The sequence below is a fragment of the Nothobranchius furzeri genome, chromosome 8 (genome assembly GCF_043380555.1).
Source record: "Nothobranchius furzeri strain GRZ-AD chromosome 8, NfurGRZ-RIMD1, whole genome shotgun sequence".
Lineage (NCBI taxonomy): Eukaryota > Metazoa > Chordata > Actinopteri > Cyprinodontiformes > Nothobranchiidae > Nothobranchius > Nothobranchius furzeri.
The window spans coordinates 76,812,841-76,825,204 of record NC_091748.1 but is presented as its reverse complement, the minus strand read 5'-3'; the positions used below and the strand labels follow the sequence as shown (position 1 = coordinate 76,825,204).

General features: G+C 45.3%; 1 protein-coding gene across 1 annotated transcript in view; it reads right to left on the bottom strand.

Moving 5' to 3' along the window:
* The window catches only part of phactr1 (phosphatase and actin regulator 1), a 44,618-nt gene extending 33,366 nt beyond the window's left edge, over positions 1 to 11,252 (bottom strand). The window contains exon 1 of the mRNA XM_015971196.3: positions 11,035 to 11,252. Within this exon, the coding sequence (XP_015826682.3) occupies positions 11,035 to 11,146 (112 nt within the window). The 5' untranslated portion in view covers positions 11,147 to 11,252. The remainder of the gene's footprint in view (positions 1 to 11,034) is intronic.
* Positions 11,253 to 12,364: the final 1,112 nt, after the last annotated feature.

Below are 12,364 nucleotides of genomic sequence, written 5' to 3'. Positions count from 1 at the left end.
ACCCGGACCCGAATAAGCGGAGGAAGACGACGACGATAATTTAAGGCAACTGCAAATGTAATTTTGATTTTATGTAAACTTAAAATATTTAAAAACATCATTTAAATATTTTTGTGTAATCTGTTACAATTGTGTGTAAATATGTGTGTGAATGGATGAATGATACACTGTAGTGTAAAGCGCTTTGGAGTCCTTACTCTGAGAGGCGCTATACCATGGAGCTAGGATTGGGACAATATTCAGTATAACTTGTACCAAGTTTTGTAACTTGGAACATGTTTCATGACACGTAACTTTGGATTCGTAACTTGTAACTTTAGTTTTCTAACTTGTAATTCTCAATTTGTACTTGTATTTCTCGTTTTGTAACAGGAAATTTTCATTTTGTACATTTACTACTCATTTTGTAACATCAAACATTCATTCAGAAACATGAAACTTTCGGTTTTTACCTAGAAGACTTCCAAAATAAAAAAATCAATGTACATGTATGAAATCAAAACTATCAAAACACACATTTCATTCTACAGGTACAAACCTCAAATCTACAGTGTTACAAATCTTTTTGTCTCAATTCTAGTGTCAGTGGGAGGAACGTGGGTGGAATCAATGAGAGCACGAGTCTTAGCTACCAATCACGTTTCTTGAATATATCCGTGCCCAGAAGATATGACCCCAAGACACTGAGGTTGTAGATTACCTGCAATGCGACCAGGTCAGTCCAGAGTCGTCTCCAGGTCGCAACAAACAGTTGTTTTTTCCAGATGGCGCACCCCTATATAAATGTACATTTTGCATATTGTGTGGTTGTTGCATTAATAATAATAAAATCAAAGTACATCAGAAACATGAAAGATGTCATGTTACTGTAGATGTATGATCTACTTGCGAGTTACCATACCAACCTTAATTTATATAGCACTTCTAAATCAGCACAAAGCAAGCCAAAGTGCTTTACAGACATAAAACTACAAAAGGAACAAAGTATTTAATCCTGATTTTGCATCAACAACACTCGTAGCAAATATGGTACATTTGGCAATAAAGTTAAAGATGGAACCTGAGATTTTCTCGCATCACAAACCAGATTTAGTGGGTTTTATCTCCTCTGCCTGTGTAGAAATGCATTTGCATCAGACCCAAACGCATGGGACGGGTTTCAGATGACGTGTGACGTGACGAGGAAGGACAAAGGAAGTCTGTGAGTTCAAAGGGAAAGCAAAGTTCAGCGTTTTATTCTTCAGCGCCTTCCTTCTCGTTCCCATTCAGCCTGAAGAAACCCCCTCCTCCCTCACCGTGGACACACTTTGTGTTGAATTAATACAACGTGACAGTTTGCCTGCAGAAGTGTGTGTGTTATCACTGAAAGTGTGACTTAAGCACACACACATTCAGATATGAGTCATCCCTCTCTCCTTCCTTTGTCTCCTGAATGTGGCTCATCTGCTTTGATAGGTTGCCTACCCAAACAGATGGAATAAACAACACAAATATCATATTTTGTGTGTAGATGAGTGTAATTTGATTTTATTGTTTTTACAGTAACACAGTGCAGCTATGGTTATATCCGCCATGAAGAGTAATAGGGTGAGGAGTCAGCAGGCAGCCAAAGAAGGATGGAAACCTAAAGCACGTGTGATAGTCACTAAAATAGTAACCAGGCTGAACGTGGATGAGAGAATATCAGACGATCAGAATAAAGAAGATTGTTTTGTTTTTATTCTAAATCTAAAAATTTGGCTCAGTTAAAAAAATAATCCAGGTTGCAAAATGACCTTAAATATTAAAGATTTGTAAAAAAAATATTCTGATCTAATCATCAGAAAACAATCTTTGCAGAAAATGTTAGTCAACAAATATTTCTAAGTTTTTCCTCTGAGACATTTAAAGGTGCATTATGTAGAAATGAAGTAAAAATTAAATCCTGTGGTAAAACCTGGTTACTGCAACCTCTTTAAACAACTCTGGAGCTTTTTGCCGGCCGTCGTCAAATTTCAATTGTGGGCGCTGCAGTATTAGCTTGCAGGAGACACGGCACCCCCACACACACTGATGGTAAACAGAAGTTAGGCCCCTCCTTCCATTGTTTCGAAAGGAGAAAAACTGACCATCCCCGCAGCCAGCTCGATACCAAATACGTTTCTGTATAATCAACCTTCCTAAACGACCAAAACTTTAGACTCTTTTGGGACTCTCTCTGTAAAATTCTCACTATATTCTTACATACTGCACCTTTAATCAGACCAACAACAGTCTTCAGTCTAAGACTGTCCCAGGTTCAAATAATTTCCTTAATAAAGAAACAGCAGCTGTCAGGATTTGCTCCGACCCCTCTGACTCTTGGTCTCGTTTACCTCTAATTGGTTGTTTATTGGACTCACCTTGTTATCCTGCCCATGTGTTTTTGATTATCCTTGTGTATTTATACCCCCGTTTTGCACTTGTACTTTGTCAGATCATTGTTGCGTTGGTCCTGCTGTATCATTCTACCTGCCATTATTCATTAAATCCATTTATTTTACCTGAGCTGCATTTCTGCCTCCTGGTCCAGCTCCACCACACATGGGTCCACCACCATCTACACTCAGGGTTTCTGCAGGTTTAAGGGAGCCAAATTTAAGACTTTTTAAGACCTTTTTAAGGCCACTTTGACCAAATTTAATCTACTTTTAAAAATTAAATTTAAGCTATAATTTCCAGCTATTGCCTGGAACCGGTGCTAACCACGTCGCGAACGTGGGATTAGCCATCCAGTTACCATTAAACTTGCACTTCCCCATAGCGCAAGCTCTCACTAGCTTAACCAGCTAATGTGCTCATCTAAAAATAGCCCCCTTTCACAACCAACTGAATGTGTACGGTTCCGCTTACGCCAACATCGTACACAAAAAATCACTGAGTGGGCCAGTTTAACGGCCAGGCCACCGGGAAATCTCCCGTTTCTCCCGATTACCAGTCCGCCACTGAAGAGACGTGTGTTAACTTAGAAAATGTGGGCGCAATTTTAATTACTTGTCACCTCCATGCTGGTCTGTTTGCTGCTGGGTATTTTTGGTTTATTTAAACTTGGTAACTTGAACTTAACGTTGGTAAAGCTACTGTTAGCATTTTCGCTAACAGCTTCTTGCATTTGGATAAGCTGTTACGTTTTGGTTTAGAGTTCATCTTTTTTGTGGCGCAGATCTCCCTTTTATTACATTTAGAGTGTTGTGGGTTTTCGGTTTAGTTTAAAATATCACCTTGAGTTTGGTTTAACCGCCCAGTTTAGAGTTTGGACCTTTGGAGGTCCTTATTTTGGTCCAGAACCCAGTAATCTTTGCCCAGTGGGACATCCCTACTTATTTGTACTTTTAATTCCCCACAGGCAGAATTAGTCTTATTATTCCCAACCTGTGGATAGAAAGCTTATGTTTTTTTGTTGTTGTAAATAAACCATTTTATTTAAAGCTTCTTTTACCTAAACCTTTAATTTTCTTACTTTTAACTCAGATTTATATCATCTTTCATGTTTAACTTTTTTTCTGATGTTGTTTTATTTGGTTTTGATCTATGTGACACACTTTGTGATTCTATGTCTGTGATAAATGCTATATAAATAAAATTTACTTATTTATTGGTAGCTTTTGTCCACCTCAGACTGCACAAGTCTGTTTGTTAGACCTAAGCAATCCGACCGCATCACCCTGAAGCTTCTGCTTCAGCTCTAAACACTTCCTCCTCTGGCACGCCGCGGGTCTCAGCATCATCCTCACTGACACGAAGATGATGGATGCAACAAGATTAGACTCGCTGTCAGAAAACACCGCAGGGAGGTGAAATCTGAGCGGCTGCAGATTCGGATATAACGCCCAACATGAAGGCAACGGTCAGGGCGAGTTCATGTTCCTAGTCTGTGGAAGCTTAGTTAGAGCTTTTATAGCAAATTGGAAAACAAAATAGCGTTAAACATTTTTTTCATGCCTCTTAATAATGTTCTAACATAGTATAGCTATAAATGTTTTGTGGAGATTAGCACCAGATCTAACATAGTATAGCTATAAATGTTTTGTGGAGATTAGCACCAGAACATCACTGGTGTGAGAGGTTCTCCACTCAATAATATCAGAGAAGGAGAAACAGCCGGCTGCTACCACTTCAACTTTAGGACAAACTACCACAGTCCCAAAAAGAAAATCACCATTTGAAGTCACGGACAACAACTGGTGTTTAGCGCTATCTCGTGTCCTCTGGTTTCTGGTTCCGGTGGAAGCGGAACCCGAGGGGAGGGGTGAGTGTTCTGAGACCAAGTTTGCACTTGTAACGTACCAAATGGTCAACTTTCGCCTACATATGGACCACATAAGAACCTTTCGTTTGCAGGCAAGAGAACACCACCTGTTTGGACACCTTAATCCAAACAGACCTTTATCACAGTTCTTAAAGCTGCAAAAAATCATAACAAAATCACTCAAGGCCTCTTGCAGACTGCGGAATTCCTCACTCTGAATAAAATGAGCCTACTCGAAGTTCCTATGTGACTTTACAGTTATAAGTTACAATAATCATAAATGCTCCTCCTTGAACCGTCACCTTATTGTGGTGGAGGAGTTTGAGTGCCCTGATGATCCTAGGAGCTATGTTGTCTGGGTAGGGTAGGGTCTCCCATGACAAATGGGTCTTAGGTGAAGGGTGAGACAAAGAACGGTTCAGAGGATCTTTCATGGATGTAAACTCAAAGAGTCGGAGTACCCGGCCCGGAGGGTTAACGGGGTCCCACCCTGGAGCCAGGCCTGGGGTTGGGGCCCGTAAGCGAGCGCCTGGTGGCCGGGCTTTCGCCCATGGGGCCCGGCTGGGCCCAGCCCGAACCGGATACATGGGCTCATCCAACTGTGGACCCACCACCCGCAGGAGGAACATGAAGGGTCCGGTGCAGTGTGGATCGGCTGGCAGACCGAGGCGGGAGCCTTGGCGGTCCGATCCCCGGACAAGGAAACTGGTTTTTGGGACATGGAACGTCAACCTCGCTGGCGGGGAAGAAGCAGGAGCTTGTGGCAGAGGTTGAGCGGTACCGGCTAGATATAGTTGGACTCACCTCAACACATAGCATTGACTCTGGAACCCAAGTCCTTGAGAGGGGGTGGACAGCATCATGAAGAAGGCATGGCTCCTGAGGAATGTTTGGTAAAACCTTCAAACATGTCACATTCTGATTTGCCAGAATGAGCCATAATTTATAAACAAAGAGTTCAACAAAACAAGAATCACTTCCTGATTAATTCAATTTTTAGCTGACCCCCGATTCGGCCAAATCGGGGAAGAAGCCCTTTTGAAACCATCTTCTTTGACCTCCAGTCAAAGCCTCTCTGCGACGCTGCGAGTATTACAGACTAAACAGCTCTTTTCAGAGCTACTTCACACCTCAGACACCTAACCTGCAGACCCCGGGTTGCATCTCATGGCCAGTGAAGCTGAACTCAGAGGAAGCTACTAATCTCTGAGTATTGTGGTTTCGACGTCCAGTAACCTCACCACTCGGACCGCAACCCTCCGGACCGCCCGGAGCAACTCATACCAAGGGTATTGTAAGCCTGCACACTGGAGTCTGATGAGTTTAAACAAACAACTCTCTAGTTTATGAACAAACAACAAATTATTTTACAACCCAGACTTCACAAACTCTCTCAGATACAAAGAATGGTGTTGCTACAACATCTAGCTTCCATTACAACATTTCACACATCACATTAAATCACCTCACATCCATTACATCACATCTCATCATTCATATCTTGTCAAGTGTAAATCATTAGTTTAGGAAAAAGAATTAAATTTGTTTCATAAACTATATACTGACTCTGTCTGAATTAATACGAAGTGTGTTTATGATCCCTGAAGAAGCAAAGAACCTTACAATCTTCTGATTAAACATTCAAAGATCATCAGGTTGATATTTCATATTTATATGGAATCATCACGTCTTATTGGTCATAATTAATATGTAGTCATTTCACTACACACTGAAAACCTAGCGTATTCGGTAGATTCACTTTAATGGATTTAAAGGGATACATTGCAACTTTTTCATACTTTTAAATAAATATCTTGAGCCGGTTGTGCTAACGACACTTACAGGGTTAATGAAAGGCCACCAAGCCCCTGTCGCCCCCCTGTGGCCAGAATATTCCACTTGCAACTACAGACTGACGGCCGCTCTGCTGGGACCTAGAAAAATGAGCTGACATGCCCGATGCTGCAGTCCGCCTCCAGCAGGTTTCCTGCATGTTTTAGATCATTAACACAGCTGATTGGTTTAATTTAGCGATAAATCCCTCCTGTAGACACTAAGCAAGGCTGGGGAGACATGTTAGCTGTTAGATTAAATGGTAAGTGGCCTGTGTTTGATATAGCGCCTTCTAGAGTCCTGGAACCCCTCAAGGCGCTTTACAACACAATCAGTCATTCACCCATTCACACACTGGTGGGGATGAGCTACAATGTAGCCACAGCTGCCCTGGGGTGCACTGACAGAGGCGAGGCCGCCGAGCACTGGCGCCACCGGTCCCTCCGACCACCACCAGCAGGCAACGTGGGTTAAGTGTCTTGCCCAAGGACACAGCGACAGCGACAGACTCAGCGAGGCTCGAACCTGCAATCTTCCGATTACGGGGCGAGCACTTAACTCCTGTGCCACCGTCGCCCACCATTAAGGTGTTACAGACCCACTCCAGTCATCTTATTCAGCTGTTTTAAATAGTTATCAATGGTCTTTAAACAATGATTATGCCATTGCTGTTTTCTGGTACTTAGTTTCTGCGCAGTGGCAGAATCTCATTAAAATTTAGCCTCTGGGTTGTGGACGTAGCCGTTGGTGCGAAGTACAAGTCAACATTATTTTGACACGGGTCTATTTTATACCCAAAATGAACAAACCCATTTCCTGATGATGGCCTCAGTGGTCCGGATCGCTGCCTAGAAGCCATCCACCTGCTCTACCTGCGGCTCTCAGCTCCTCCTTCACTACACCTGTCCGAGTCTCTCCTCCACCTGCTGCACGGTGCGCTGCGTTGTCCTCTCTGAGCGGCTTGTGTGCGAGCAAGCTCGGTCCAACTTTCTACCCTGATTTGAAGAAATCTGCCAGCTTTATGCTTTGGAGCGGTGTGCTGGCTGCCTGCAGCAGCACCAGAATCTGAGCTGCGTGAGAATTGCGCGGGGTAACGCGAACTTGGTGTTACCGCGGCTGTCCAGCCTACTTGGAGCCCGGCTTTGCCCTCTTTCCTGGACCGAGTCCTGAACCACTCATGGTGCACTTCTGTTCAGGGGGAGGAGGCGGGCTGGGTGCTTTAGCACCCTGTCGTAGCCTCTGCTTTACATTGTTTTAACATATACACTCACTGGCCACTTTATTGGGTACACCTTGCTAGTAACGGGTTAAACTTTTGCTTTCAGAACTGCCACGTGCCCGTATTAAACTCATTACACTACATCAGGGGTAATAAAGTCCGGTATCCAGCACATTTTCATTTTAACTGTGCTTCAACACACCTGATTTCAGTCAGCAGGTGATTAAACATTCTACAGAAGAGGAAACCAGATCCCTCAGTGTTGAACAAATACCGACCAATCTCTAATCTCCCTCTGATTGGACAAATCATTGAAAAGGCGGTCACCACTGAGTGTCATGGCTGACTAAATTCAGGCTTCCAGAATAATTACTGGCTCAGAGTCATTTTCTCTCCATGGATCAGGATTTCTCCCTCAGCACAGACGCCGGCCAGTGAAAGCCGAACATCCAGACCCACCAGAGGAAGAGAGAACGGCTTGTGTGCCCACTGAGAGATGTTAGCTTTCCTCAGAACTGAAAGCTTCCTCCTTTTGTATTCCACCCAGGCAGGTTTGGCCCTCTGTTGCTAACACGAGTTACTCCGATAGCAGGAGACGAGTGGGAACCGTTCTCACCATAATCTTCAGTCTTCTTGTCTTTAAAGTGAAAGGCTTCACCCTGTCCTCGCATCCAAAGCCTCCCTACTCTTCAATGTTCTCTTTATTTAGGCCGTCTCGGTCTCGGGCCTCTCCTTCAGGAAGGTATTATCGCTCTTCTGTAATTAAACGGGAGCGTGGTAATGCCTGCATCTTGGTCTGACCTGGATTCTCACGACAAAAAAATCCAAGTCGACAAAATGTAAACGGCCTGAAAATAGCTGATAATGAGACATAACTTAGTGCAGAACGTAAGATTTGCCACCAACTTTAAAGTTAAAGATTATTCAGAAATTAAACAAAAACATTTAAGGAACAACAACAAAAACCAGTGAAGGAAAGTTAGGAACGGTTTAGGTTTATGGTAAACAATTAAAATCCTCGTATCTGTGTTTGTGCATGTGTGTTGTTGCCTCATTAGTCCTACACTTGATTTTTTCCATTCACTATCGTTTGCTTATCTGGGTTGTGGGGGTAGCGGCCCCTGCAGAGAGGCCCAAACCATCCTCTCCCCAGCAACCTGCGCCAGCTCCACTGTGGGACCCCAAAACGTTCCCTGGCCAATCCCTCCAGCAAGCCCTTAGTCGACCTGGGAGCCTTCGACCTGCCACTCAGGAGGCGTTTTGACCACATACCTGGACCCCCTCTGGATCATTATGGTTTTATTTTACTAAAGACAAAGTTTGTTAATGAGATTTTGGCTAATTAAGGATCAGCACCTCCAAATCTGAGACCATGGTTCCCGACCGGAAAAGGGTGGCTTGCCAACTCCGGGTCGGGAGAGAGGTCCTACCTCAAGGGGAGGAGTTTAAGTATCTCGGGGTCTTGTTCACGAGTGAGGGTAGGAGGGATCGGGAGATCGACAGGCGGATTGGTTCGGCGTCTGCAGTGATGCGGACGCTGAGCCGATCTGTCGTGGGGAAGAGGGAGCTGAGCCAGAAAGCCAGGCTCTCGATTTACCGGTCGATCTACGTCCCAATCCTCACCTATGGTCATGAGCTTTGGGTAATGACCGAAAGAACGAGATCGCGGATACAAGCGGATGAAATGAGTTTCCTCCGTAGGGTGGTCGGGCTCAGCCTTAGAGATAGGGTGAGGAGCTCGGACATTCGGGAGGGACTCGGAGTAGAATCGCTGCTCCTCCGGATCGAAAGGAGTCAGTTGAGGTGGCTTGGGCATCTGGTCAGGATGCCTCCTGGACGCCTCCCCGGGGAGGTGTTTCGGGCATGTCCTGCCGGCAGGAGGCCCCCGGGTCGACCCAGGACACGTTGGAGAGGTTACATCTCCAATCTGGTCCGGGAACGCCTTGGGGTCCTGCCGGAGGAGCTGGTGGAGGTGGCCGGGGAGAGGACGGTCTGGAGCTCCCTAGTTGGGATGCTGCCCCCGCGACCCGGACCCGGATAAGCGGAGGAAGACGACGACGACAACACAATTGTTGCATTGTTCTAACATGTCACATTGTCTCTTTGTGCCATCCTTCTTCAAATAAACCAAAACTAAACTGGAATTCTGCACAATCTGGAGAGAACTTTAACTCAGCTAAAGCATGAAGAAGAAAAATGGCATTTCAGAGCATGCATGTGTCTTTAGAACCCGCCAAATGGTAAATCATGTATTTACATAGCACCTTATAGGGTTCTACAAACCCCAAAGAACCTTACAACACAATCAGTCATACACCCTCCCACACACACAGAGAGAGAGAAGAGTGGGCTGGACTTATGCGAAACAGCAGCAGCAAAAACCAAAACAACAACCCTGGGAGTGGGCGGGCAGATGCCTTAAGTGGTGGCAGAAAATAAATCAGACTTAAGAATAGCAGAGAAAACTGAAAGAGTGGAAACGGAACGATCCACGTGGGCGTGAGGATGAGGACGGGAGGACTTCAGCCTCCAGCCGTGGCTCACAGCAGCGCTCCTCCTTCTTAAAGACATAAACACAAAAACACGCCTGTAAATCAGTTTTACACATATTGAGCTAAAATGTTGAGATTTAATTCTCAGGTTATACTCCGAGTGCTCACGTACTCCTGAACCCGATAATCTCCTGAGACGCTTCAAAGTTTTAGAAAGCAATCATGAGCCAAACCTATAAACTTCTGGAGTCAAGACAGTTAGAAATGGCCCCATCTGACCTTTGAGATGATTAGAAATCATTCACAGCTCTGACAGCAATAAGCCAGATTGCTGAAAATCACTCAGTGTTATTAAGAATGAATGATATGGGCCGATTTAACTTTGACAGCGACTTTCTAACATGTGACAGATTATCCATCTGCACTTGAACCTTTAATGAAGTCAAACCAGGACATGATCGTTCAGGCTTGGAGATATTTCCAGAATTTTACCTGAAAAGGGGAGGCTGTACCAGGCTCCCCCCCCCCCCCCCCGTCACGTGACTGCTCACATCAGCCTGGTCTGGGGGAGGGAGTGTTAGAACACAAGCCGCTGACATCACATGCATTAAGTCCATTAAAACCTATCGAAACTTGAGTGTGTTGCTGGTGTTTTCAGCACCGAGGGGCAGTGGACAGCTCCACGCTGATGTGACGTCACCGCCGCTTCACAGCAGCCACGCTCGTTTTCACACGAGGGTGATACAGAGCTCAGATCCATCTAAATCTGCGTCGAAAAGCAGATGAAACAGGCGTGCTGTTGTGACCATAGCAACAAAGGAAACAATCACTTAAATCTCCCGTTTCCACGCAGACTGAGCGAACCAGTCGCCCCTCCCCCTCCAAACGCATCAATTACAACCGCATGCTTAAAAGGAGCAACCCGTGGCAGCCAAGTTCACGCAACATTTCACTGCAGCCAACAATCAAGGCGGAGTCCGGCGGACAGTTGAAACAATCAGTCCTGCTCTCCGAAGACGCAGCGTGTCAGAAAAGATTCCTCCATCACCTCCCCGCGCGTGTTTCTCCACGCTGCAGCGGCGCACCATCCATCCTGCGCGGCGAAACCTGGGAACTCTGGGAACCAACCCAATTAAGCTATTTAGCTTCCGTCTGGACCCAGCGCAACGCACCCGTTCCTGGTGCTGAAACGCACAGGCGCGTGACGCTGGCAGGCTGCCTACCTGTCTCCAGGTGCAGAGAGATCCTCGCCTCGTTGATGTAAGGGGTGTCACTCTTGGACCGGACCCTCCGGATCGGTCTGCGGTCCACCTCCTCCTCCGGAGCCGCCGCCATGTTCGGTCAGCCGGGCAGCGTCCACAGGCGACCGGCGGGACTGCGAGAGACGCGGCGCCGCAGCTGCAGCAGCAGCCAGTCGTGCACACGCCCGGGGAGACGGGAGGGGGGGTGGGGGTGGGGGGGGGGGGGGGTGTACGGAGAGAAAAATGGGAGGTTTCTTCTTCTGCGATTCAGCTCCGGTTTAAAATCCTATCCTCAGCAGTGTTGCCAACTGTTTTTGACTGAAAGTAGCTGAAGTTCCCCCCAAAAGTCACTAGATGTCGCCAGATGATGTCACGTGCTTATTTACATATTGATGACGTCATCACGCCACATTAGAGTTCTTTTTCCCTATGGCATCTAATATATATATATATATATATATATATATATATATATATATATATATATATATATATATAATAGGACTAAAAGGGAGGAAAATAAATACTATGTTATATGTTAAAGTTATTAATTAGTATGATTAAAATGGCCCAAATTGCTTTGATATGTACAATAAATTCCAAAACTACCAATAAAGTGGCATTAAAACAGATATGGTGTGGTGATCCAAACAGTTCTGTTGTAGGATATAACTCAGACCTCCTGCTCTCCTCATTCTCACAGACATTTTCCTAAAAAGCTGTTTTTTTACACCTCATAGTTTCTCAACTTCTCTGTTGTGTATTCTCTCCATCGTGATAATAACGGCGCTCCGAGCAAAAGGGAGCGGGTGTCTCATAGTATAACCATCCCTGTGTCACTGAAGGAAATTCAGATGAGCCACAGAGCTGCGTGTGTAAACGGGACGGTAGTTGAAACTCCCGATGACTTTATTTGCCAAATGCAGGAAAAACCAAAGTGTCTGACGGCTGCAGAACCAGAGATGGCAGGTTGACGCCCGCGCCGTCTCTAGTAGAAGCGTGAGCCTGCAGCAATATGAAAGCAGCAGACGTAAATCGGCGGTCTCCAGCTCTGCAGCTTCAGCGAATCAGACCGGCCGAAAACGGTTTATGATTGGTCAGTCCTCGTGCACATGCGCAGATTATCGTTCTCTTTCCTTACTCCCGGAAGAACGGTTCAGAGTGCAAACGGTTTCTTTGTTGCTAATCTGTAGGGAATATCTACATGAAAGTTCTACAGAAAGTAGCAACGGGTCCTGAGAAATGTCGCTAAGTTTGTCGCTAGGCGCTTTTTGGAAAAAAAGTCGTTGAGGGGGGTCAAAAAGTCGTTAGG